We start from the raw sequence: 27,971 nt of genomic DNA, 5'->3' as shown, positions 1-27,971 counted from the left end.
TTTCAGCTGTTTTCAGATAGATATTCGTTTTTATTATAGTCTATATCTTAGTTTAATTGTAGTCTCGTTTAAGTTTTGACTTTAGCTTTATATTTGTCTATTTTAGTTCTTATTTTAGTTTCTGCAGGCGGATGGATCTGCTGCCACAGGCGCCGCAGGAGTCGCACTGTCGCCCCACGGTGCGTAAAAAGCCTTCCGCCGCAGTAACTAGGCCCACGTCACGGCTTTATTTGTACAAAATCTCAAACTCACAAAACACCGTAAAGAATCAAAAAATATAAAATACGGAGGAGACGCGGGAATTGTTATTTTCCAACGTGTCAGCGTAACGGATCCGGTGTAAAAACGTGGCGGACACCCGGAGCAGGCAGTGTACTAACAGCGACACGGAGCTGCAGGGAGTTATAAAGCCAGGCAGGGAGGGGGGAAAAAAAAACAAAAAAACCTCCGATTCCTGCTGCTGATATTTTTAATTTTAAGACGATATCAGGGTGAAGACGGAGCTGAGATGCCGGGCATGATGGATAAAGGCTCGGAGTATCTGGGGAAAGGCCGGTCCAACGGCACCAAGAGTCCGTCCAACGCCTCCAACGGACATTTTTCCGATGAAAGTGGCAGCGACGACGAGCACGGTATAGCCTCGAACAGCCGTCACATCCCACTGTAACGTTACGTCCGTGTTTCTTACCAATAAATATTAAAAAATCTAACGTCTGCTGAAACCTTGTGTCATATTTTCAGATGTGGGGATGCGGGTCGGATCCGATTATCAGGCCAATATCCCCGAGTTTGAACCCGGTGAGATTTTTTACTGTTTGTACCTGACTGGCTGGCGGTAGCCTCGGTGCAGAGAGGCAGCTGGCCTGGCATGACTCGCAATATCGCGTTTATTCACCGTGTTTACGGAAGCAAATACTGACTGTAACGTTAACGATTTAAAAAAAAATGAAAATAAAAAATAAGTGGGAAAGCAATTCCTGACATTAGTGCTCAGCGCCAGACTGACTCTGCTCAGTGAGGTGGAGGGTCAGTGGGGAGGTGAACCGAGGCTACCCACAACTTCTCAGTTACAACTTATAACATGCATGAATTTCAAATTAATAAAGGTTAATAGAGCTTATTTATTTTTATTATCCCCTCTGCATTTAGCCTGCTTTCCCTTTTCACTCAAGAAATTATAATATTTATGTTTTTTCCCTCTTTCTGCATGCACAGACTGAAGAAGCCTGTACTGTAGGCTGTAATAGCAATGTAATAGTGTGATAATAATAATAATAATAATAATAGTGATCATTTCTTTGTGTGTGTGAATGTCTGTCAATATGTGAATGAATGCATGTATATATATTCGTGTATTTGTACAATTTGTACTGTTTTCCAGTGTTTAATTTTTGCTTAAAGGTGAAGCACACTGAGTTTCCCTGTGTAGAAAATGTACTATAAATAAACTTTTACTTATTACTTAATAGTAATAACAATAACAATACGATAATAGCATCAGTAACATTATTAGTATTATTAATAAGAAAAATTATAGAATAATAATAATCATCATCAACCACATCATAACTTTTCCAGTTCATAACAACTAAATTAAGGAGAATAAGCAGAATAATGTTGTTGTGATATTTCTGTGTTCAGGTTCCACTAAATACACAGATAAAGACAGCGGGGGGATGCTGGTCTGGTCTCCGTATCACACCATCGCTGATTCTAAATGTAAGTGGACTTCTGTCTGTCACGTGTGCGGTCCTCTGTCAGGTCCTCATATCAGACTAAAAGCTAAATGTCACTTTTTTTTTTTTTTTTCCCTCAGTGGACGAATACATCGCTATCGCCAAGGAGAAGCACGGATACAACGTGGAGCAGGTAGATCTGATCCCACACACGGGGTCCCGGGGTCAGAGGTCAACTCATCAATGACCTCATCAGTTCCAAGTTGAATTTAATTCAATGAAATTTTGTGAAATTCCATTTTTTTGTTTTTTTCTTCCCACATATCTGAGATTCCACATAGTGTTTTATATGATCAATACTGAATATCATAACATGTTAAAGGAACCTTTCAGCTGCTGTTTGATGCAGAACATGTGATGGTGATCCATACATTATGACTGAATGTGTTTGATTAGTTGATTAGTTTGATTAGTTATCTGATTCATAAAGTTTGATCTATAATGTTTAGAGTCGAGACAAACTCTCTCAGAAGTGGAATTTCATGGAATTTAATAGAGTTCAGTTCTGATTCCTGTCGTTCACATTCGGTTCACATTCTGTTTCCTCACAGCTGGGAGACTTTCACACTGCAGGAGCTGAACCTGTTTACCATCCGGTCTCACTGAAGGTTCATGGCTCTGACCCGGTCTGTGTGTGTGTGTGTGTGTGTGTGTGTGTGTGTGTGTGTGTGTGTGTGTGCAGGCGCTCGGCATGCTGTTCTGGCACAAACACAACATCGAGAAGTCTCTGGCCGATCTGCCGAACTTCACTCCGTTCCCGGACGAGTGGACGGTGGAGGACAAGGTGCTGTTTGAACAGGCCTTCAGCTTCCATGGCAAGAGCTTCCACCGCATCCAGCAGATGGTGACCATTTGTTTTGTTTTGTTTTGTTGAATGTTTATTTCAATTTTAGCATTGTAAACAAAAACATTAACACAAGAAAAAATTACATTGACAAGAAAAGCAATTAAAGTAGGAAGAAATATAAACGGAAGGTGAGAAAAGTAAATCAGAAAAGAGAGGACAAAGACTACAAGGTTAATGCAAGTATTACAAAAATAATGCAACATAATAATAACACCATTATTGTTATATTATTATTATTATTTCATGTAAGGTGGAGTTAATATTAGGAAATGCATTCCAAAGCAAATTAGTTAGAAAAACATAAATTAAATAAGATTAAAAGTGGGTAAAATCAAAATCTAAAACATAAAAGCAAAGAAGTAATTTGTTTTCAGAAGAAATTTAAAAGATGAAAAATGTGAATTATCAGCCTGGTGGTTCCTTTAGTCTTGAGTCCAGTCTGAGGGTCGGCTGGGTTTTAAATACACAAGACACAAAATCTCAGTGTAATCCAGTTCAGATTCAGGCTGCAGCAGAAAAACCAGAGAGGCTGAAAGCTTTCTGAAGGTTTTCTGAAGGTTTTCTGTGTGAGAGAGTTTAACAGGTTTCTTCTCTCGGTCTCAGTTACCGGACAAGTCCATCTCCAGTCTGGTGAAGTACTACTACTCCTGGAAGAAGACTCGCTCCAGAACCAGTCTGATGGACCGGCAGGCCAGGAAGCTGGCCAGCAGGAGCACCCAGGACGACAGGTGGGTTCTGAGGGGAACGCCGGTTCCTCTGGGGTTCCACAGTCTGGATAGCATCGCTGGGGGATAAAAACCTTGTATCTCCAAAATATTAAACTAAGAGAAACAGCCTTGTTTTTAGCTCGATGACAATGTCTTTTTTATTTTATCCATTGGGTTTTGTAACGGTTTCATCAGCCCAGCAGGCCAGAGAGTTTTCTCAACCATAAAGGAACAAGTAACCCTTCCAATAGGATCTCATAAAAAGTTGTGAAATAAGCACAAATTTTGAATCGCAGAGTTATGTGCTGTGGACACAGAAAAATGTGAAAATTACATTCCTCCACAATGATCTGGATTCTGTACACGACATTTTTAGGTAAAAGTTGACTAACGGTTCAGTTAAAGAAACTAAAACAACCTTAATGAAAGGCTTTGGTCGGTTAAATACAAAAAAACTTTAGCTAAAAATTCAAACTGGACTCACAACACCCTGTGAGCCACTGAGCTGCTTCACTGTGACTCTACTGTCTGTTTGTCTTCTTCATGGAACAGTTTCATTGTGGAAAACACGTTACATGCCACCGACACGTCACACAACACGAGTCGAGTCCGTTTCTCGTATTTGTGTGACATCAGGTTGAATCACCACAATAGGAGATGCGAGGTTTTCCCCCCCGACAGCGGTGATATTCAACACAGCGGAATTAGGAATTTGCTTCTTGTCATGTCCGTCTTGAGACTCACATGTCCACAGTCAGGGGTCAGAGGTCAGAGGTCACGGGGCCCGGAGCAGGGACGGATGACCGGACTCTCTAACCGGCCCGTCGCTCTCGTTGTGGCTGAATATTTAGTAGCTGTTGTTGTTTTTGGTGTTTGTTGTCGTGTTTGACGGCTGATGACTGAATATCGGTTTGTTTTGTTGTTGCCGTAGCGATGAGGAGATGGAAGAGGCCAATCCCATTGAAGCCAACGACAGCGACTACGACCCCAACAAGGAAACCAAGAAAGAGGTACCAGGACACACCCGTACTGCTGTTACCATGACGATACCACACTGGGTGCTGAGTACCAAGTATCAGCCCACACAGAGAGCTTTACTGAGTACTGCCACCACACACCTCTGGACAGAGAGTGTGTTTCCATTCACACTGAAAACCCGGTAACTGGGAGTAATCAGGCTGTGGTAATAATTTGACTGAGGCGTTTCCATGCGCTCTAGTGATGTCATAACGAGGGAAACCTGGTTCACACGATCCAGTCAGAGTCGATTTCTCTCCTTAAGGAAGTGACGGAAAACTCAAACTTCCTGCCGGTTGTTTTGCAAAAAAAACGCAAGAAATCAGACTGAAGGTAAACGTGCCAAATAATTAGAAAGATTGGACAAAATTGGACAAAGATTGGACAGATTGGACAAAAAACGAATATTCATCCGGTTTCTTATAATGCAATAACGGCCTTTATAGGTGACATTATGAAATAATTCATCATAATCAACTCAAATCTAGCTGATGGTAATTTAAATAAGGGTTGGATTGAAACGTTTCTGTGTGAAACAGAACCAAACCAGTGTGTAACTTCAACAGAAAACAACACGGCTGCTGATTTGCACTAAAGCAAACCAGAGATGAACGATTTTGAAAAAATATCTAATTGCGATTATTTTGACTGATATTGCAATTGCGATATGATTTGCGATACTAGAGGGAATGATAATTTTTACATCATTATTCTCATTTTCATTGAAAAACGTATTAAAATGATTATGGTGTGATTTTTGCGGGGATCTGTACCAAACAAAGATGTTTTCTTCAGTCTGTAGAATATGATGTGTAGGCCAGGACATCTCTGCAGCACCACAATATTTACTTTAAAATGCTATTTTGACACATTTCACCTTTAACAAATATTGCACCTCCTGCGATTTGAAAATTGCAGTAGGCCATATTGAGATTTCCATAAAATTTCAATTAATTGTTCAGGCCTAAAGTGAACAGCTGCAGGTTTGACAGCGTCCTAAAGCAGCGTCTCTGTTCCAGAACCAGGCGGAGCCGCCGGCTCCGGGCTCCAAGGTGGGCCTGGGCCGGCGGGAGCACCAGACCCTGCAGCACCGACACCACCAGCGCTCCCGGTGCCGCCCGCCCAAAGGCATGTACCTGACCCAGGAGGACGTGGTGGCCGTGTCCTGCAGCGCCTCCGCCGCCAACACGCTCCTCCGCCAGCTGGACATGGAGCTGGTCTCCCTCAAGAGACAGGTAGGAGGCGCTCGGCCCGCTCGGCCCGCTCGGCCCGCTCGGCCCGCTCGGCCCGCTCCTCTCCACGCAGGACGGGGATCTGGAAAGCTCAAGCAAAATACAAAATGTTAACTTTAATCTCCTGGTGTGCTGAACTGTTGCAGTTTGCTGCTAAGTAATGGAGGAGTAATTCAGAAAGATTCAGGACATTGCAGTTACTTTTTAAAGCAGAAACACACCGAAAGTGTCAGTGACTCGTGTTTTTTTATTTTATTTTTATTTATTTATTTATTTATTTATTTATTTATTTGTTTGTTTGTTTGTTTGTTTGTTTGTTTGTTTATTTATTTATTTGTTTATTTGTTTGTTTGTTTGTTTGTTCCGCTCATGGTAGTGCACAGTTCCAGAAAAGAAAAAAAGCATTTCACAATCAAAACACTACTCAATTTACACATTCCATGACCGAAAAGGAGCAGGGAGAAGAAAATCTTGTGTTTTTTTATTTTTATTTTATTTATTTTTATTGAACCTTTATTTATCCAGGTTCGCCTCACTGAGATTAAGAATCTCTTTTTCAAGAGGGACCTGGCCAAGAAAAGCAGCACAAAGTCACAGACGTCACAACAAACATCTCATCACAGTACAGCATCATACATGATCAACAAACATTCAATGTTTCATATAAAAGCAATTTAAACTATGAGGAAAAACAGTCTCTCTTCTGGAGCTCATTCCACGCCACAGGGGCTGAGAACTGAAACCTTTTTACCAAACCGTAGGGCTGGGCGATAATTCAATATTATCGTTTATCGTCTTTCAGTGGAATCATATCGTGATGATATGAAGATATTTTAATATCGTGACACATTTCTGCTGTCTGAATTGATGATGACAAGCAAATTTTACTTAAAAACTCTCATAAAATGAGGTATGGTAGGAATATTATTTGAAAATTTCAGTTTTGTTTGACATCACACCTAACATCACCATTCGGTTCAATGAGATGAACATTAATTTGATTATTTAACGTGATTTTGCATACATGAACTATATCATGATATATATTGATATTGAGAAATATCCTTATGATTATCATGATATTGATTCCAACCATATTGCCCAGCCCTACGTAAACGGTAATTTTTGTTAGTCTGCTGGACAATGTAAATATATACATAAATAAAATGGGAGTTGTTTCAGTATCGCCTTATAAATAAAAATATACCAGTGACTCAGCCCACGTAAAGTCAGGGACGGCCAACCCACTTTCCGATAGAGAACACAGTGGTGAGTTAGAGATTTACAGTTTGTAACAAACCTCATGGCCCCACGATGCACAGAGTCCAGCAGACTCAACGAAGCCACAGGTGCATACATGGATAAAATGTCTCCATAATCTACTGCAGGTAGAAAAGTAGCAGAGACGAGCCTTTTTCTCACATTAAAAGAAAAGCAGGACTTATTTGTAAAATAAGTCAAATGCTCCAGCTGTTTCCAGTGGTCCAAACACTTTAAACCACTTTGATTAGTGACGGAAGATCTGTTTCTCTGCTTCACTTTCTGAGACTCAAATCTTTCCAGCGATGCCATTGGCTGCTAGAATGTAAACAACAATTTAAAAAATGTCGTTACAAAGTGACAATAATATAATCTGGATGGAGAGCTTGTGAAACTGTGATGGTCAAGAGTCTCATTAGTGATTAATACAGCAGAATAACATGGAGCTGATATCACCATTCATGTTCCTGACAGCAGAATAACATGGAGCTGATATCACCATTCATGTTCCTGACAGCAGAATAACATGGAGCTGATATCACCATTCATGTTCCTGACACAACATGCGGACTAACACATTTTGTATTGAGATATGTTGAATTTGGATATATTGTCCCGTCCCTAGCTTTGATGCATCTGCTCTGAACTGGGGTCAGTTTTGGAAATTCAACACCAAAATAGCTGTTTTTTTTCGCAGTGACCATTGACATGTTTGAAAGAAAACTGACATCATACATATTTTTAATCAGGTTATTCTTGTTCTTGTCAGACAGATAAAGGAATGAACAAGAGCATAATATTAGATCCGGTATCGATTATAAAGCATCAGTGCTGGAATCGGTATTGAAATGTTGCCGGTGGTTTTGACCATTTCTGGTGTGTTTCAGGTCCAGAACGCCAAGCAGATGAACAGCGGCCTGAAACACATCATGGAGTCGGGGATCGAGGAGTTCAGGCTGCCTGAGGTGCGTTACTGACTCAGACTCAACCTTCATTTCTCCTGACAAATATCATTTCTCACAAACAGTTAACTGCATAAACTTCATCGTCATTCTTCATTTCAAAAAGGCGAAGTTTTAAACCTCAGAGAATAAGGTTTGCTGCCATGAACATTGTCTTTTGCCTGAAAATAATTGCAGTCAATAAAGGAAGATTATTTGGATTATGGAATATCAGTCAGGTTAATTCACTGCAGTCTGTCAAATGTTTTTATCAACATTGCTTTGGAGAAGTCAAGCTTTTTTTTGCATTAAAGTTTGATTTTCACCACCAGAGGGCGACAGGATGACTCTTCCTCCCTACTTCCTGGTACAAACTGTCAATCACTTTAAACCTGCAATAAGTGATATCAGACCTTCTAACCCTCAATCCTGAAGCTAATGTGTGCTGTGTGGAGATTTCATTGAGACATAATTATATAAACCAATATCCAGCTGTGTTGCTGTTTTCTCCTCTTTTCTAAAGCTTGTTGTCCTGAACGAAGCTCCTCCTGCTCCCTCCAGCAGATTTTCTTTTTTTTTAAAAACTACCTTGTCTCCTCCCTCGCTGTTTAAAAGCCCCGCTCTCTCCCTCCCACTCCTGAACATTTTCTGGCCTCCGTAGTGCGGTGGCTTTGCTGTGTGTTATTTACAAACGTGTTGCAGTTTCTGTCGCCCTCTAGTGGTCAGAAAATTTAGCTTATTGCAGTTTTAACCCTGATCTTTGATCTTCTAGTGCAACCAGAAGGTCAACGCCCGCTGGACCACCGACGAGCAGCTTCTGGCCGTTCAAGGTAAAGTTCATGTAGAGTAACAGGTTTCCTGGGCATGAAGAAAGCCCAGGGTTACACTCTGACTACTCCATACCCGGGGATGCGCGCGCCACAACTCCGCGCAGACTTGCCAAAAATGCGCATAAACAGCGTAAATTTGGGAAAATGGCAAAATCAGCTTCGTCACTCCCTGCCTGTGCCGATGCTCAATGCCCATGTGCAGTTTCAGATTGATTGGCCAACCCACCGAGGAGCAAAATGGATTCAGACAGACAGAGTTTTCCTCATTTTATAGTAGGATGGAGGCCTGTAGGCTGAAACATTAGCGTTAATGTTTGTTGACATGGCATAACATAAATATAACATAACCTAAACATAAATTGGTATAAGATAGAGGAACTCACACACTGATTAAATGCTCTATGGTGAGGAAAATAGTACAAAGACAGAAACGCAAAAACAAAAACTTGATGTTTTGATTTTTGCTTGATTTTTCTCACTATTGAGCATTTTCTGTATCTGTCTTTTGCATCTTTCCTCGGTAACACTTCCCTCATTTAATCAGTGTGTGAATTCCCATATCTCATACCGGCTCTGCTCTTCTTGGAACCGAACGCACCTGAGCCACAAGAACATACATGAGGACTTTTTAGAGCGCAGACATTTTTCCTATTTGCCCAAAAGAAATCGGTGAACTTGAGATGAGTCAACTTTGTCCTGAAGACCTGTGTGTTTTCTGCCTGTTTACCTTTGGGTGTTTGATGTTGGATCATGAAGTGGATTTGTTGAGAAGGTGAAAGCGGCTGTGTGTCTGCTCTCTGCTCCTCCAGGCGTCAGGAAATACGGCAAAGACTTCCAGGCCATCGCCGACGTCATCGGCAACAAGACGGTGGGCCAGGTGAAGAACTTCTTCGTCAACTACCGGCGGCGGTTCAACCTGGAGGAGGTGCTGCAGGAGTGGGAGGCGGAGCAGGGAACCCGAGCTCCCAACGGAGACAGCGCCACCTCTGGAGAGGAGGGGAAGAACAGCTCCACCACTCCGTCAGGGAAGAGCACCGACGAAGAGGATGAAGAGGTGGAGGAGCGCTCCTGTTTCCCATTCGATACGATTCAATACTTCAAACTGTACAGATATACAGTACACTACCAGTCAGAACGCATTTTTCTTTATTTTTACTATTTTCCACATTTTAGAATAACAGTAAAGACTCAAAACTATGAAATAACACAAATGGAATTATGCAGCGACCAAAAAAAGTGTAAAACAAATCAAAACTATCTTATATTTTAGATTCTTTGCCTTGATGGAAAGGCAAAGGCTTTGGAAAGAAATTCATACATAGGATCAACTTCACTGTTTATATTTGTCTAAGAAACTCATTTCAAGCATTTAAGCAGAAGACTTAGATCAGAATGAAACACAGAACATTCAGTCAGGTGGGTCCAGACTTCTGACTGGTAGTGTAAATGTAACTGAAATATGCAGTGAATTGACTAAAATTATTCAGTGTATCTTTTAGTATTGTGATACATGATTATGTTATTGATATGGATGATAAAGCGACAAATTGAGTCAAAACTGATTTTAATATTTCCGTTTCTGTTTTATGAGGCAAATTGAATGTGAACGATGCAGACCTGAACTGAAGTAACCTTAGCCCCGCCCTCTGGTCTCTCCTGCAGGGTCAGGTGACCTCGTCCGGCGCGTCTCCTGCGGCCTCCTCCTCCTCCTCCTCCTCGGTCCAGACCCCCGTGACGTCCAGCGCCTCCTCCTCCCTCCACCAGCCCCCTCCTCTGCTCCGCCCCTCCCTCCCGGCCACGCCCTCCCTCCACCGCCAGCCCCCGCCCCTCCAGCAGCAAGCTCGCTTCCTGCAGCCCCGCCCCGCCCTCCACCAGCCGCCCCCTCTCATCCGACCCTCCAACCCCCTGCCCCCCCGCCTCAACCCCCGGCCTCCCGCCCCCGTTTCCCTCGGCAACAACCCCGGCAACCCCGGGGGGTCGGGTCCGAGCTCCGCCCAGCAACCGTCCGGCCTGGCGGTCCACCAATCGGAAACGGCCTCCTCTTCCTCCCTCCACTAACGAACCTCAGACTGAGTTTCTGTTGATGAGACGAGATGGAAATGTTCTTAGTGGAATCTGTCTGTAATGCTGCATTCAGGTCCTGTGGGAATATTCTGCATGACTTGACTTCACGAGTTCAGACTGGTTTGAAGCCGTCAAGTTTGTAGATTTCTGTAGACTTTGTTGGCTCCTGATCAGCTTTTTCTCACTCAACACACATGAACTTAACGATGAAACATTTGACTTAATGTTTTACAGCAAACTAAACATTGTAAAGTCGACTACAAATCAAAAATCCAGCCAGTGGTTTTGTCCTGCCGTGACAGTTTAAGAGCTGTGATCACAAGATGACTTGAGGTATTTTCTACCGGCTGAAGGTGAAGGTGAACAGTATTTCCGGGGAGGAAGCTTGTATCTGCCGTCTTTCCCATGGGACATAAATGCAGCATAACTGATGGTTGATTGGCACCTGGTTTCTAAATCATGTTATTTTTCAGATGAGATGAGATTATGACGTTACTAAAAGTCTCGAGCGTAACAGAGGCCGGTCGCGGGATGTGTGGAGACTGGTAACCGGGGGTTACGAGGCCGACGCCACCATGTTGGAGGAGAAACAACAAAACTTAAGATTATAAACGTATCGCCTTTTCCTCCCTGACCAAAGAATAGAAGATATCCATTTTCTGTGCGGTGTGATGCTTTGTATTCTATAACGTTATCTTCTCTTCCCTTTTACAACATGAGTTTTCCTCCATCTCCAACCAGCAGAACCTTTTCAGTCACCAAGCTAACGGCATCCTCAGCAGACACTACATGTGGCGTCCCGCAGGGTTCAATCCCGGGCCCCATCTAATTCTCCATTCATATGCTTCCACTTGGACATATCTGCAATAAAAATGACTCACAGCTGTACCTGCCTATAAAGCCCATTAACAGCAGTAATCTAGTCACATAAACTGCCTTGTAGATATAAAACGCTGGATGTTGCGACTAAATCCAAATCAGAAACGATGTCTTTGGGCACACCCGACTCTACTGAACTGATTCAGCATAAATTAAGTAATCCGTCTGCCGATGTAAAGCCAGTAGCAAGAAACTTGAATCTGTATCATCTTTAAAATTGCTTCTTAAAACTAATTTTTATAGATTTTTTTTTTTTTTGTGTTATGATTTTCGTTAATTGTCTTTGACCTCTGCTTTATGGTTGACTGTTGTTTCTTAATGTTTCAGTGCTTTTTTTTTACTCCTTTTTGATGTACTTTGTGTTTTGCAAAATTCTGTATAAATAAAGATTATTATAGATTATTTTAAGTCGAAAACCATACCACCGCACAGAAATGAGATAATTTGTTTATTTTTGTAAAAGAGGAGCGAGTGGTTTTTGTTAATCGCTCCAGTGTGAAGGCGGAGGAGGTTCTGGTGGGACTGGATCCCGGTCCAGGAGGAGAACATGTTGCTTCTTCGCCACAGCTGAGGTCAAACGTTTTTTGTTGTCGCTCTTCCAACATGGCGGCGCGTCCTCGGTAACCCGCGGCAACCTCTCCGACCCCTCTGACACACGTGTCTCTGTGTCGGACGGAGAGGAGCTGAAGGGCTCGGTGTTGTGTACAGTAGCTTAGATGTTACCGTTCCAGTTTGGTCTTGACTTGAATCATTTGAAACCTGCTAATCTGTCAGATCAGCCTCATTAACCAGACTAACTGTCCTCTGATCAGCTAACAGAATACTCTAACTTCATCACAAAGTATTACAGTTGGTTTGATGCTTTTCCAAAAGACTAAGGATTCATTCTGTCAGATGAGAAATCTTCCCTCCAGTCCTTTAAAAGTTCCATGGTTTGGTTTGATTTTGTCAGAGTTGGTGTCACTTCCTTTGGTTTCCATCTGGACTCGAACCGTCACATGTGTTGTCTTGTCTTCTCTGTTATTTATTCTTCTTCTACCTGGTGCTACAGTCTGGACTCGGTGTATAAATCATTGTGGAAGTGCTCTTAATGCTTTTAGGACAAACACGTGTGACAGCGCATCATGGCATTAAATGTAACTGGAAGAATCATTCTGTAGATAGAAACCGTTGAATTTCAGTAGAACATGTGAAGCATCGATGTGAGATGAAGCTGCTGAATCATCACTTTTGTGTCGGCTGTTGTTGTCAAAAACATTTTTACTGTCTGACTGTTTTCCTTCTTCAGTGGAAGAGATGGCAGATTACAGTTTTACAGTAAACCGTCTGTCAAGCCTCTTTTTGTCTCTTTCTCAAACAGGAAAAAATACCAATGTGTCTGTTTACTGTTTTCCACTCATGAACACCAGGGTTCGACCTAGGGCCGGGCGATAATTCAATATTATCGTTTATCGTCTTTCAGTGGAATCATATCATGATGATATGAAGATATTTTAATATCATGACACATTTCTGCTGTCTGAACTGATGATGACAAGCAAATTTTACTTAAGAACTCTGATAAAATGAGGTATGGTAGGAATATTATTTGAATATTTCTGTTTTGTTTGACATCACACCTAACATCACCATTCGGTTCAATGAGATGAACATTAATTTGATTATTGAACGTGATTTTGCAACATGAACCATATCATGATACATACTGATATCGAGAAAAATCCTTATGATTATCGTAATATTGATTTCAACCAGATCACCCAGCCCTAGTTCGACCAGTATGAGTTTATGAAGGCTGATGCAGATATTTTTTGGATTGAAGCTGCTGATTGATGATATTTTAGGTGGATATTCAACGTCTTTAAATTTGACATTTTTCATTCAAAAAAATTACAAATATTCAGTTTTCTTCTTGTCAGGGTGGAAAACCTCTGAAACATAAAGACCATCATGGGACACTAAAACTCTCCACTGAAACCCAGGAGAAAAAAATAAATAAAAAATTACAAGAAGCCTAATAATGATAACAGGGCTTCCCATACTCTACAAACCCATAACACTTAAACTTAATTAACAAAAACAAACACAATTATGAATTGTTAATTAGTTACTTAATTTAATTAATTATTAATAACCCTGTAAACCTGCACAAAAGGCATGAAAAATACCTTAATTTCTAGTATCTCCACAAACCAACCTATGAATAAATCCCTTAAAAACCCATGATACTAACCTTACTTTATTAAAGCTGTTATTTTTAATGGATAATTAATGTTTATGTCATGAGAAATTAAGGACATTTCAAGGATTAAAATTAAGGGATTTGGTTTCATAGTGACAGTAGTAATGAATATCAATGAATAATAGATTTAATTAGTTTAGCCTCCTTTTTATTTGATTTTATTTGACTGTTATTTGCTTGGCGTGAGCAGCAGCAGCAGGTTGAATGTTCATCACTTCCTGGAGGGAGTTTCCTCTGCTGCTGCGCGCGACTACAGATGATCGATACCGGATCAACCGATACCATCAATACTGTCCGTGTGACAGACTGATCTGCTGTCAGAGGGGAACCGGGAGGATTTCAGTCTGGAAACGGTAAGAAGAGATTAAGTAAATCCATTAAACCTGCTCACCGTTTGTCTCAGCTCAACTCATATATTCATCTGTTAGTGTGGAAACCGAAAGTAAAGCGGCGCGCGGCAGCAGATGCGGATTTTTCCACCAGGCGCGTGAAACTGAATCAAACTGTCAAAAGTGTCAAATGTTTTTTTTTATTATTATTATTGATTTGATGTTAAAGGCAGGAAACCTGACCGGTCCAGTTGTTCAGGTTGGTGACAGAAGCAGCAGAGGGGATTCCCCGTCCGACAGGAACCAGATCAGCCGCTTTAACTCTTCAATATTTCACTTTCATCACAATACTTTCACTTATTTTAATAATAATGATAATAATGATAATGAATAATTCATTATTGGCAGGCTTCATACCGGACTGTGCAGCTTCTAACGGTCTTGGTATATAGGCGGTGTGTGTGTGTGTGTGTGTGTGTGTGTAGGTGTGTGTCTGCGTGTGTGTGTCTCTAGCACGTGCACCGGCATTGACATTTCAAACGGACGAGCGCGCGGGGTTAGAATCTGACTTTAGTCCTTTACTTTAATTATTACATTTTTTATTTTTTTTATTTAGCTTTGACTGGCTGGTTCGTTGTGGGGTTTTAGTTAAGTGTTTAGGATTTTTTATAATAATAATTCGAATTGTAATAATAATAATAATAATAATAATAATAGGCTACATTAATACGTTGTGCTACATAAAAAAAGATAATTCAATAAACAGATCAAATACATCAGGAAAGACAATTCAGTTCAAAGCATGATAGTGTTTTAACTGTCAGGTCCAAATAAAATAAATATCCTCTAACTGCTGAATGTGTGGTTTCATACTGACAGCTGACTTTACTCAACCTGACTGTCAGTCTGCTGAGTGGAACGTGTCATGGTAACACTTTACAATCAGGGTCACTAAGGTAAGGGTTAGTTAATGCTTAATAAACATTAACTAACCCTTAATTAACAGTTAACTAATGTGTAATTTACTAATGGTGTTCATGTTAACTAAGGTATTAATTTATACGTTATTTAATAGTTTATAAAGATGACTATTAAATAATGTATAAATTAATACCTTAGTTAACATGAACACCATTAGTAAATGATTACCAGACACATTAGTTAACTGTTAATTAAGGGTTAGTTAATGCTTATTAAGCCTTAACTAACCCTTAATTAATTTACCCTTATTGTAAAGTGTTACCCGTGTAATTTGTAATTAGACATGTAATTACTGTAATTAGACATGAACACAGTGTCAGACTCAGAGAAGAGAAGAAGAGGTTTTTTTAGTAAACTTTAAACTAAACATTAACCGGACAGATAAATACTGGAAATCAGATCAAATCTCACAGATGAATCAACTTCAAAATGTAAAACTGATGGCAGAGTGTAACGAACTGTGATGAATGTAAACCTCACAGCAGGTCAGGTCGTGTGTGTGTGTGTGTGTGTGTGTGTGTGTGTGTGTGTGTGTGTGTGTGTGTGTGTGTGTGTGTGTGTGTGTGTGTGTGCCTGACATTCACATCATTAACATTCAGAGCTTTTCCATCACTACAACAAAACGCCTTCAATACCCAACACTACTCTTATTACATCCAATATCATTACCCGGGGCAGACTTGGTGATTCGAGGCCCGAGGCAAAGAGAGACACGACCCAACCCTCTCTCTCTCTCTCTCTTCTCTCTCTCTTCACCACTCCTCTTCTATACATCACTGTTATACCATAAAGCCTCCAGCAGTGGTCAGGGCTAGGGCTGAACGATTTAAAAAAAAATATCTAATTGCGATTATTTTGACTGATATTGCAATTGCGATACGATTTGCGATATTAGAGGGAATGATAATTTTTACATCATTATTCTCATTCTCATTGAAAAACGTATTAAAATGATTATGGTGTGATTTTTGCGGGGATCTGTACCAAACAAAGATGTTTTCTTCAGTCTGTAGAATATGATGTGTAGGCCAGGACATCTCTGCAGCACCACAATATTTACTTTAAAATGATATTTTGACACATTTCACCTTTAACAAATATTGCGCCTCCTGCGGTTTGAAAACTGCAGTAGGCCATATTGTGATTTCGATAAAATTAAATAATTGTTCAGCCCTAACCAGGGCCTGGCAATGTTTCACTAGAAGAAAAGAAGAACAAGAAAAATCCGCCATAGCCTGACTGAGCTGAGGCCAGGACTCAAGAGTGAATTATTTATTGTAATTGTAATTTATTGTAACAAGAGGAGTGGTGTTTGTCAATAAGTTCATTTATTATTTTAAATTCATGAAAAATAAGCTTATACACCCAAGGTGGTTGCCGACCTTTGCCACAACTTGACAACTATAAAAGCCAAGGCCCAAAACACAAGAGAGTGAATGTACCAACACACTTCAAATCAAGTAGGTTGTAAAGTGTGTGACCTGCAGCCGGCACTGAACAGAAAAACAGCTGACAAGCTCGTTAGCAACATTTATCTACTTCCACTTGTTATTTCTGGTCGTTTTCTGCCCTGGATTATTATTTTAGTTCAGTTCGTTTTTCACATCGGCCTACTTCACTTTTAATTTCTATTTCTGACACTTTTTGTCAACACACAGATGAAAGATTTATTTATGTCCACATAAATACAAGCATACAAAGGACATAAACACTATTATACCATGGTCTGGGTGAATACTCGATTCTGATTGGCTGCAGGGTGTCCATTAATTCCTGATACACACAGGATGAAAACAGTGGCAGGTCCAAAGATAACAGACAGTATCCACTTCATGGGTATAAAAAGCAATGCCTTTTCCATATTGAGCTATCATTGGCTACCAATGATAGCTACTCTATTTAATTATCTTTTTTTATGTAGCACAACGTATTAATGTAGCCTATTATTATTATTACACTTCAAATTATTATTATAAAAAATCCTAAACGCTTAACTAAAACCCCCCAATGAACCAGCCAGTCAAAGCTTAAGTTAAAAAAAAAGATGTAATAATGAAAGTAAAAACTAAAGGAAGTCAGATTCTAACCCCGCGTGCTCGTCTGTTTGAAATGTCAATGCCGGTGCACGTGCTAGACACACACACACACACACACACACACACACACACACACACACACAGGAGAATTTATACAGTCCACAAGATGTATTTCTGTTTTATTTTGAGGAGCGTCAGTCCAATAAACCCTGCGCTAATCTGCATCGATACCATTCACCACCAAAACTACCAAACCTGCTGACTGATGACTGACTAGATATTATTATCATGTGATCAAGTATTAGTCGCAGGTCAACAAACTATCAGCTGAGAAGAACTTTAGTCCTGATGCTGCCTGATGGGTTTTATTTTGTAGATTTGGCTTCAAATAAATTTCTGGCGATTTCTGCTTGATCTTTGCTTTTTATTATGAAGATAAAAATCAGATCTGGGCTCACCGAGGTTAAAAGAATAGTTTGGTATTTTGAACCCTGGGCCCAAATAACATGTTTTCCATCATGATCCCTATTAGTAGAAACCAGAATTTGGCTAGCTGCCTGCTCCGCCCGTCCGATCACACCGGGGCGGCCCCTCCCACTCTACTGCAATAGAAACCTAGAGGCATACGCCACAGTCTGTGAAAACTGTGATAAACGTTGTTTTGCAAAACACAACGCTCACAGTATAATCACACCGGTGTCAGTGTTACTGGTGTTACAAGATAACATGCTGACACGGGTATGATTATGCTGTGAGCGTTGTGTTTTGCAAAACAACTGTGGCGTATGCCCCAAGGTTTCTATTGCAGTAGAGTGGGAGGGGCCGCCCCGGTGTGACCGGACGGGCGGAGCAGGCGGCTAGCCAAGTTCTGGTTTCTACTAATAGGGATCATGATGGAAAACATGTCATGTGGGCCCAGGGTTCAAAATACCAAACTATCCCTTTAAGCTCTAGAGAGAACCACCTCAGTAGAGCCAGTTGACAAACTTTGCTTTTTGCAAAGTTGAAAAACTCAACACGTCTCACTTTATTACTGTCACTATTGTCACTGTTTTTATTTTTATATGATACTACATTGGTGTATATTTTATAACAGTGTGGAATATGCCTGCCCAACCCTGGGAACTTTTGTTGAAAATCTCAATAAAAAGATTTTGAAAAAGCTCAAAATTTACTGTACGATGTGTTTGCTCTCACCTCCTCCAGGCTCATGGCCACAGCAGATATGAAGGTGGGAGGGTCTGAGGAGTCCAGCAGATCTGAGGAGTCCAGCAGGTCTGAGGAGTCCAGGTGGAGGTTGGGCCCCACGAGCTCCTGGGAGTCGGAGCTGGTCTCCATCCAGCACTCCTTGAAGTTCGTGCTGAAGCTGAAGGAGGAGTTTGTGTGTCCGATCTGCGGAGGAGTCGTGCTCAACCCCCAGCAGAACTCCTGCGGACACATCTACTGCCTCCACTGTCTGCAGGGCCTGCTGTAGGAGCCAGTCCACCTTAAGACACAGTCCACCTTAAAACACACTCACACTGAGCCAGTCCACCTTAAGACACAGTCCACCTTAAAACACACTCGCACTGAGCCAGTCCACCTTAAGACACAGTCCACCTTAAAACACACTCACTGAGCCAGTCCACCTTAAAACACACTCACACTAATGCAGTCCACATTAAAACACACTCACACTGATGCAGTCCACCTTAAAACACAGTCCACATTAAAACACACTCACACTGAGCCAGTCCACCTTAAAACACACTCACACTAATGCAGTCCACCTTAAAACAAAGTCCACCTTAAAACACACTCACACTGAGCCAGTCCACCTTAAAACACACTCACACTGAGCCAGTCCACCTTAAAACACACTCACACTAATGCAGTCCACCTTAAAACACAGACTGAGCCAGTCCACCTTAAAACACACTCACACTAATGCAGTCCACCTTAAAACACAGTCCACCTTAAAACAAGTCCAGCTTAAAACACACTCACACTCACACTGAGCCAGTCCACCTTAAAACACGCTCATGCTGAACCAGTCCACCTTAAAACACGCTCATGCTGAACCAGTCCACCTTAACAGACACTCACCTTGAACTAGTCCACCTTAAAACACACTCACACTAATGCAGTCCACCTTAAAACACAAGTTGCACTGACAAAGTCCACCTTAAAACACATCGCACACTGACACAGTCCACCATAAAACACACTGAACTCTTAGCCATTCCACCTAAAAAACATGTTTGCACTGAATTAGTCCACCTTAAACCACACTCCATACTTACCAAGTCCACCTTAAAACAAATCTAAATGCAGAGTTGGAGTACAGCACTGTGTTATGGACATTATGATGCATTTTAAAGTAGTGAAAGTTGACAGGAAATTCAAATGGAACAGTGATGTACAGTGTCTGCTCTCTGTCTCAGGGGGGAGGCGTCCCGGTCCCCGTCCCCGTCCCGGTCCCGGTCCCCGTCCCGGTCCAGGTCCCCGTCCCCGTCCCGGTCCGGCTCGGTCTGTCCCGTCGACGGAGCGCTCATCACGGCGGCCGAGGTCAGAAACCGAGACGCACAAACTACAGCACACACACTTCCTCCTCAGACGCTTCACTGGGAGATTTTGCAGACTTTAAGGACCGTTCGAGCGTGATTGGAGTTTTTATTTTTTATTTTTTTGGCTCATTTTTATGTTTTCCATCCTTTTAATGTTCATTCTGACAGATTTTATCCACATGCACCGTGATTAAAGATATTTTTAAATCAGTTTTGCCAAACCTCTCAGGCTCATTCACTCCCATTCAATTCCAGCATAGAAAAACAACTGTCAGTCAGTAAAGGAAATCCATCACTATGAATGAGAAGCAACAATCTGCGTCAGGAGCCTAATATCAGGCTGGAAACTTTTACATTTTGAAAGAAGTTCCAGTCACCATTTCAAACAGCAAAAAATCCAGTCATGCTGGAACTGTCCTTTAACGCAGATGAGACAGAACCTCGTCAAGATTACTTACTGCTGACGCTTCACATTTACTTTGAGAAGACATCAGTGTCACATGGTGCTTTTTATTCTTCACTAGTGAAACGTTTAAAAAGATACTAATTAGGAATATTGATTTTTTTTCCTGCAGGTTTTCCAGGACAATTGCTGCAAGCGAGAAATATCCAGTTTAGAAGTGTACTGCACCAACTCTCCAGCCTGCGCCTCTGTAGTGACACTACACTGTCTACAGGTAGACCTGGCCACGCCCACACCCACAGGGTTCGGGAGTGGAGACCGTATTTCTGAATGAGAGTGAATGTCTGGTCCACATTAGAGCAGAGTGACTCCACTGTGTATGAACGGACAATTTAAGTCACAGTCAACGTTTATGCTTCAATCCAATATCCAGTTTAGAGAGTATTTTCAGTTTTTTTTGACAACACCGGTAACCGGAGGAGTCAAATCATCCACCAAGTTTTGATAAACCGACAGCGGCGTTGTATTCTCTTTGGGCCTCATTCACCAACCGTTCTTAAGAACAAAATTTCTTCTTAAAACCCACTTACGCAGTTTTCACGAAGATTCTGACATTCACCAATGTTTTCTTATTTGGGATTTGTTCTTAGGCTCAGGAGCACACTTACACACATGTGAGTGCTGACATGTTTGTGCAAAATAAGTGCTTATTGCCTTTCCTTCAATTCTACAGTTGTATAATATTATAGGATTTCAATTACAATCATATTTTTATCATTTATAATATTTTTTTTTACAAAGTATTATGGTCTTTTAAAATAAACAAACACTAACACTTCAATTAATATCAATTATGTTAATTGGGATCCCATGCATTTTTTTTTTCTGTTATTTTATATCCACTACTGACACTACTAAAGATGATAACAGCTGGTCTGGTGTTCACTTCCTGCAGCAGCACCTCCACTTCACAACTATTGAAGTTTTTTTTTTATGTTTTGGAGTCCGGTGCTCCTCCCTCTTTAGACTTTTGTCGGCAGGGGCGTTTACCTATATGCTAATTAGGATCACCTGACAGTGGGATTCATTATTATTAAGAACACAGGTGAGAACAATTCTGCGGTTTAAGAACATGTCATGAATCTGACGGAGACTTTTCTTAGGACCTTTCTCAAGAACAAATTTAAGAAAAAACTTAGGAAGATATTGCTGAATGAGGCCCTTTGTTCTTAGGAACTTGGTACTTTTTAAGCGACATGCTGTCTGTGGCAAACAGCTGTTCAGAGTTTGGATGTCCTTCTCCGGCCAAATACTCATCAATAACTTTCTCTCCCGCTCTGCCTTGTTTTTCAAATGAACAATGATGCCGTTATGTAACGTAACAAGTATTATACAGCAGGTAGTTCTGACCGCGCAATCTGATTGGTCGAGTAAGCGTTCTAACCTTGCTTCAAATCAGCATACCAGCACACCTAGCTGTGCTCAAGTGAATATCACTCCGCCAGTGATAAAAATTCCATTTCGATGGCAACAGCATAACATTTAGCCTACAGTTAGGTGTAGTTACTGTTTCCGCCAGGTAGACTTACATTGATGATCGGAATTGCAATATGTCTGATTTTTTTTAAGTAAACTTTGATTTACTGGGCAGCATGACCACTGACGAGTGGATGCAACTGTGTGTGAACTTATTAAGCACTGAAATGAGGAGTGACAACTGTATTTAGCTGCAGTGTGTACATGACCTGTGGCGATGATTTTAAAACCCTAACCCTAACCCTAATGCAGTCTGATTTATCTGTGTGTACACAGGCAGGAGAAGATCAGACCTGTGCCACAAAGGGTTAAATATGCTTATCAGGCAAAATTAATGACATCTCCAGATTTCTACCTTAGACAGAACAGGTGTGGAACACAGCAGAAAGGATAAAGCAGAAATCACCTGATGTTACTGAGCATGTCAGCAGACCACACTCCCAATATCACTGATTTCCATGTTTTTACTTGTGAAGGATTCCATGACCTTCTATGGGTGACTGCTGGTCTTATGAAACCCTTTCAGAACCCACTGCTGATATTCAAAGATGCACTGGGAGATACATGTTTTTTACCCAACATCAGTAATAAGTTTCCTCCTTCCATCTTTTATCGTTTCATCTCCAGGAGCATCTGAGGTCATGCCAGTATGAGCGGTTGCAGTGCTCTAACCCAGGCTGCAGGGTGTTGCTGCAGCGAAGACACCTGCAGGAACACCTGACCGACTCCTGTCCCCACCGCATCGAGCCCTGCCCACACTGCAGACAACCTTACCAGCTGAGCCTCATCAAGGTAAAGTCACCCAGCCAGTGTGGCAGAGGGTGGGTCTAATGAGTCATACTATTAAACTGAAGTAGGCAACTTTGCACAGTGGCGGCCCCAAATGTCAGTGAGAGGTAACTGTTAGAATTTAGATCGACATCATGATCGACACCTCCGTCTCAAGCTCATGGAGACCTGGGGCCGTATCCACAAACATTCTGAGAATCCTCTCAGAGAGTCTTATCTTAGCCTAAAATTCCTTAGCAAGGAGTTCTAGCTTAGGAGTGATTTAGGAAAGTTGTCAGAGCGACTGAGCAAGGAATGGACAAGAACTTTTATCTTAGTGAGGAGGTGTGGTCGACCCCGTTGCTAGGTGTGATGCTCTTTGCTAGGTGTGACGCCTCTTTTTGTCATCCAGAATGAACACAAGGAATCACACAAGATAAAACACAATTTACTCGATATTAATGCGTGGTTTGCTTATACTATCTTCAAAATCAAAATTAACTTCAAAATCTTTGAAAACCATACGAACCATACTTTTTAATACTTGTACGGTCCTCACAGGTTGATGCATTATGCCTTTATTTGGGCGAATGCAGTAACGTTATTATACTTTACTAACTTGATGTTAAGATTTGGTGAAAAGGGCTCAAGACTCAGTAGTATTAGTATAATTTATAGACTATATTGGCAAGACTATATGAATAGGATTTTTGAACATGAGTATATTGCAGATGATGCGGACGTGTGTCCCATCAGTTACCAGATAATACAGAGAAAACTCTCTGTATCCATAGCTGCTGTTTTGTCGACACGTAGTGCGCACGTCCAGTGGGAATTAAACAGGCTGCTTCACAATATGAGTCTGAAGGAGCTGTGATTGTTTGTGTGATTGTTCTACTATGTGGTTGCATAAGCCTAAATTATCACCGCTGCACTGTTTGCCTGTTGCTAAATATCTTAACATTGTGATAACTTTCATAATAATAATAGCATGAATGCGTCTTTTCTGCGTCTTTCAGCCATTTCCTCCTCTCCTTAAGAAACTCCTCAGCTCCTAAAAGTCCTCCTCTCCACTCTGAACAGTTTTCCACCTTAGGAGCTCTCTTAAGGGCTAAGATGCTTTTTGAATAGCTTTTATCTTTACTAGGATTTAGTCTTACTTTTAAGGGGAAATTCTTAGAAAACGTCACCACTCTCAGAGTTTTCTTAGAATTTCACCGCTAGGACCAGCTCTTAGTACTAGGAAGCTTTGTGGCTACGGCCCCTGGAGAACAAGCAGAACAGTTGGTTAGAAAAGAGCGGAGATGCATTCATGCTTCAAACCAATACAATTGCGCTACAGTGGAACCTGGTACTGGTGCTCACCTGTGTCTACTTTTACCAAAGCCTGTTGGTAAACACACTGTTATCCCTGTTGTTGAGCAGAGTGTTAAAGCTAAGAAGCTGAAAGGCTTCATCATCATGATGTCGACAGCAAACTTCTGATAGAACTGAAGTAAGTCTTAAGTCAAAGTTTTCTCTTATTTTTATTGTTAGTGTAGCTACACTGGCAAAGGAAACTTGTTTCTACCTGGACAGATGAACAAACCAGACATGCCGACCTCTGGCTCCGCAAAGTCTCTTTATCCAACATTTTCTGACGAGAATTTCTCTAGCAGACATATAAAGTTCTCGTAACCACCTTTCATCAGCTAGTGCCTTGAGTGATCACAGCTGACAAATCTTTAAGATTTCTGTGTGTTATAATGCTCAGTGCTGGTATTGTTTTGAAGGCACTGAGTGGTAATGTTGTTGTCTGTAGGATCATGAGCAGAGCTCCTGTCCAGAGGTGGAGGTGGAATGCCCCAACAGATGCTCCCAGAAGGTTCGAAGATGCATGGTGAGTCATCCGATTTAGTTCATATTCCATCAGCAAAATGAAGGGATCAGTAACAGCACAGGGTCATATGTTACCAGGAGGAGTTACATACTGTATATACTGCAGTATATTTGTTTTTGAAGGGAAAATTAAAGACAGGTTTACTGTGTTATTCACATCATCCTGGACAGTCCCAAAAACAGAAAGCAGAGAAAGTAAAAGACTCTAACAAAGACTCTAATATCAGTAAGAGACCCTTTCTGACTTCTGATGGGACGCTGAATCTGTGGACTAATAACTAATACTCATACTACTACTAATAAAGATGAGCTTTTACACTAACAGGATTTCTGTCATAGTTGTGCCCACATTGCCCTGGACTCTGTCCTAGTGTCCCAACCTTGGGTACTGGCACTGTAGCCCGGCCTGGGTACTCGTACTCAGAGAAAAAAACTGATGTAACTGAGTGTAACCAAAATAACATCCTGGCAAAACTACCACTGCTTTAGCTGAAACAAATAACCTAATCAATGATATTTGCTGTACATTAGAGTTTAGCTTATTGAAGCTGTAATGAGTATCTAAAACAACTTACCACAAACTCCTGTGCTGAAATGCTACACACGGATGTGCAATGCTTTGCTAAATGAAGACACTGAGCATGTTCCAGATTGTTTGACTACATCCACCCCTGATAAATATTCTACATGTGTCTTGCAAAACCATTGGCTGTGGTGCAGCTTGCAAGTCAGACTGGAGCAAGCTTAATCTTGTGTCCATTAGAACACATGTGGGAAGGCAAAGGGAGGAGCCATACTGCTCAGCTGTATGTGAAAACTAAAAGGCTAGACAACCAAGTTTGACCATCGTGTTGACCTCACAGGTAAACGTGAAACCTGGGCAGGGGAGACAGTATCTTGATGGGGCACCAAGGTAATAACATTACATGGGAAACACTGGTGTCCCACCCTGGGTACTGGTACTGGGTCCAGCAGTAAAAGACAGATCCCAGTCCTGGTTGTCATGCTTTGAGGGAGACTTGTTCATGTTCACAGATGCTGAATAATCCATCCAAGATGACAGGAAGAAGATGTGAATTCTGCTTTAGGGTGAATTTCCCCCTTGGGTGAACATCACAGAACATAACATCTCCATTTTCTCCCAGCTGACAGACCACAGCAACTTGTGTCCTGAGGTGCAGATAGACTGTTTTTATAAGAAGTATGGCTGCTCTGTACAGGTGAGTTCAACAGCATCTATGATTGGCTTGTAGAACTTTCTGTACTGTAGATAATAACGGATTATTAGTTGTTAGAAAATCCCAATGTGTTGGTTTGAAGATGAATGATGATTATGTACAAGAACATATACAACATATTGTGTTGAGCAGGATAAGAGAGCCAAAGTAAAGCTCCATGAAGACACCACTGTCAACCAGCACATGCTTCTGGTTCTGAGGAGCAATACCAAGCTGGAAAAACAGGTATTTCACATCAATTGACCTTGTTTTCTTCTGATTCCCAACACATTTCATGAATGTGAATTGGAGTCTCATCTGCATAAAAACATACGTAAAGCTGATGGATTCCAAGTCAGCTAAGTACTTCTAAAACAACTATTATTACAATGACCTAAGAAACCAAGAGGATATTGTTTCAGAACAAAGGGCCCATTCTCTCCCGTTAGATGGAGGCCCTCCAGGAGGAGGTGCTGCTGAGGCAGCAGGAGATCCAGGAAGAGAGTTTCCTGGTCGGTGGTCTGGAGAGGGAGGTCAGACCACTGGTTCAACAAAGCAGCAGGCATGAACAAATTGTTTCTACAGCTCAGGTTGATGCAGGTTTTAATTTATCTGCCTTTCACCCACCATTTTTTCTTTGCTTTCACTGTATCATCCACAATCATTCTCTTTCCCTTCATTTCTTGATCATCCAAGATCATTCTGTCTTTCCCTTCACTTCTCTGTCATCCATGATCAATCTCTGGTCATGAGAATTACACATATGTGCAGAAATGAAACCAATCAAATGTTTGCATGATACTCATAGCTACAAAGTTTTTTTGTCTCCAAGATCAGAATCAGCATCACTCTGTTCACAAATTACAGTAAATGTACAAGAATTTGTCTTGGTGACATTTGTACAGATACACCAAAGATTGGTTGGAGTGGTAGACTACCATTTTCCTTATCATTTGAACCCGTCTGTGTGTTTTTGTGTGTTTGTATGATCAGAGGTCTCTGACCAGGCAGAAGGACCTCCTCTCCAGGGTCCAGCTTGAGGTCCAGGAGGTGTCACAGGGATTTGGACCTGGTCTGGAGGACCTGGACCAACTGAGAAGCTCCCTGAACGCTGTGATCCAGCAAGTTTCAGCAGCCGAAGCCCTCAGAGACCACCTGGGTAATTTCCTCTGCTTTTAACACACAGCTGAAACCCACACACAGCTTTGGACAAAAGCGTCTGCTAAATGACGTAATGTAATTACTCTGTATCTCTTTCTGCTGGACAACATGAGCAGTAAATGCTAGTGGATACTGATGGGGTGCAGTGAGGCAGCATATTATTTGGGCTTGTTGGCTGGCTGGCTTGTGCCTTTTGTAATGTGTGAGAACTTTAGAGAAGACCAGTAGAACATTTCCAGTAAGTGCTGCGTCACTTAACCAAAGTCAAATGCCATTGCTTTGGTTTTCTTCCAGGAGCGTTGGAAGAGAATTTCAAACGTCAATCAGGTCTCCTGGATCTTCACAACACTCAACTCAATCGTAACAAGGAGCACCTACAGGAACTGGAGGCCACCTCCTATGATGGCAAACTGATCTGGAAAATCCAGGACTTCTGGAAAAGGAAGGAAGCTGAGGCCAAAGGTCAGCAGCCTTGTCTGAGCAGCGTGCCATTCCACACTGGGCGCTGTGGCTACAAAATGGCAGCCAAGGTCTACCTGAATGGGGATGGGGAGGGAAGAGAGAGTCACCTGTCCCTTTACATCGTTCTGATGCCGGGAGACTTCGACCCCCTGCTGCCTTGGCCCTTCAGACAGACTGTATCTCTGTCTGTTCTGGACCAAAGCGGCGCTGCCAACCACCGGACCTTCAGCTTCAGACCCGACCCAAAATCTAACAGCTTCCAACAGCCCGCCACAGAGTCCATTAGCAATGTTGCCTCTGGATTCTCTTGCTTTATTCCCCTTTCCCAGCTAGAAACCCCCCAAAACGCTGTCTATGTCAAAGATGACACACTCTTTGTTAAAGTTAAAGTGGATATGGCAGGTTTAGGGGACCTCTAGGAGGTTTTTCTTTCCTCTGCTTCAGTATCAGTTCTGGGATCGTTGGATGGAGCTCTGCCTGACAGGAGCAGATAGAAGCTTTCTCTTTTAGTGGATTAATATGGAGGACGGGTCAGGACGTGTCAAGATATTTTAATATCTGTATGTAGCAGCCACTGTGATACTGTACTGTACTACTGGACAGTAGGAAGATTATGGGCATTTAGCCTCAAGAAGCTCATCTATTGTCCAGACAAGACTTGGGTCAAATTGTAGTTGCAGCTAATTCTTAGCGTTTTAACCTGCCTAGTATCAGATGTGTGGGGTTTGCATTTACATAGACAATTTACATAGCACCTGAAAGTTTGTCAATCACAGAAAATTGTACCAAATTGACTTTCAGATACTTTCCTGACTTTATTGCTTTCTGCATTGTGCTGTGCCATGTTGCAAACCCCACACATCTGAAATCTGAAACAAACCATAACAAATATTTGTGAA

The 27,971-nt window shown here is 41.6% G+C and overlaps 2 protein-coding genes across 3 annotated transcripts; both read left to right on the top strand.

The window, feature by feature from the left end:
- The first annotated feature begins 429 nt into the window (after positions 1 to 429).
- Positions 430 to 12,842, top strand: rcor3 (REST corepressor 3). 2 transcript variants are annotated; one of them, XM_071545708.1, is made up of 12 exons: positions 430 to 632; positions 742 to 798; positions 1,642 to 1,719; positions 1,817 to 1,869; positions 2,419 to 2,580; positions 3,187 to 3,311; positions 4,222 to 4,300; positions 5,327 to 5,542; positions 7,687 to 7,764; positions 8,513 to 8,570; positions 9,380 to 9,624; positions 10,239 to 12,842. In XM_071545708.1, exons 1-12 carry the CDS (start codon positions 509 to 511, stop codon positions 10,626 to 10,628), a joined length of 1,665 nt encoding a protein of 554 aa, XP_071401809.1. In that variant the 5' UTR covers positions 430 to 508; the 3' UTR covers positions 10,629 to 12,842. The 2 variants fall into 2 exon arrangements, with proteins under 2 accessions (XP_071401809.1, XP_071401808.1); XM_071545707.1 differs by having other exon boundaries at positions 10,233 to 12,842.
- Positions 12,843 to 14,025: 1,183 nt separating this feature from the next.
- Positions 14,026 to 27,965, top strand: traf5 (Tnf receptor-associated factor 5). The gene is made up of 11 exons (XM_071545709.1): positions 14,026 to 14,108; positions 18,308 to 18,571; positions 19,525 to 19,648; positions 20,223 to 20,324; positions 22,214 to 22,378; positions 24,156 to 24,233; positions 25,378 to 25,452; positions 25,603 to 25,695; positions 25,899 to 26,039; positions 26,443 to 26,608; positions 26,905 to 27,965. Exons 2-11 carry the CDS (start codon positions 18,312 to 18,314, stop codon positions 27,489 to 27,491), a joined length of 1,791 nt encoding a protein of 596 aa, XP_071401810.1. The 5' UTR covers positions 14,026 to 14,108; positions 18,308 to 18,311; the 3' UTR covers positions 27,492 to 27,965.
- The last annotated feature ends 6 nt before the right edge of the window (positions 27,966 to 27,971 follow it).

Source organism: Centroberyx affinis, unplaced genomic scaffold (assembly GCF_046629955.1).
Source record: "Centroberyx affinis isolate AG114_WGS23_722 - 3 ecotype Tasmania unplaced genomic scaffold, CSIRO-AGI_Caff_v1 ptg005020l_1, whole genome shotgun sequence".
Lineage (NCBI taxonomy): Eukaryota > Metazoa > Chordata > Actinopteri > Beryciformes > Berycidae > Centroberyx > Centroberyx affinis.
This window is presented reverse-complemented; position numbering and strand designations above follow the sequence as displayed.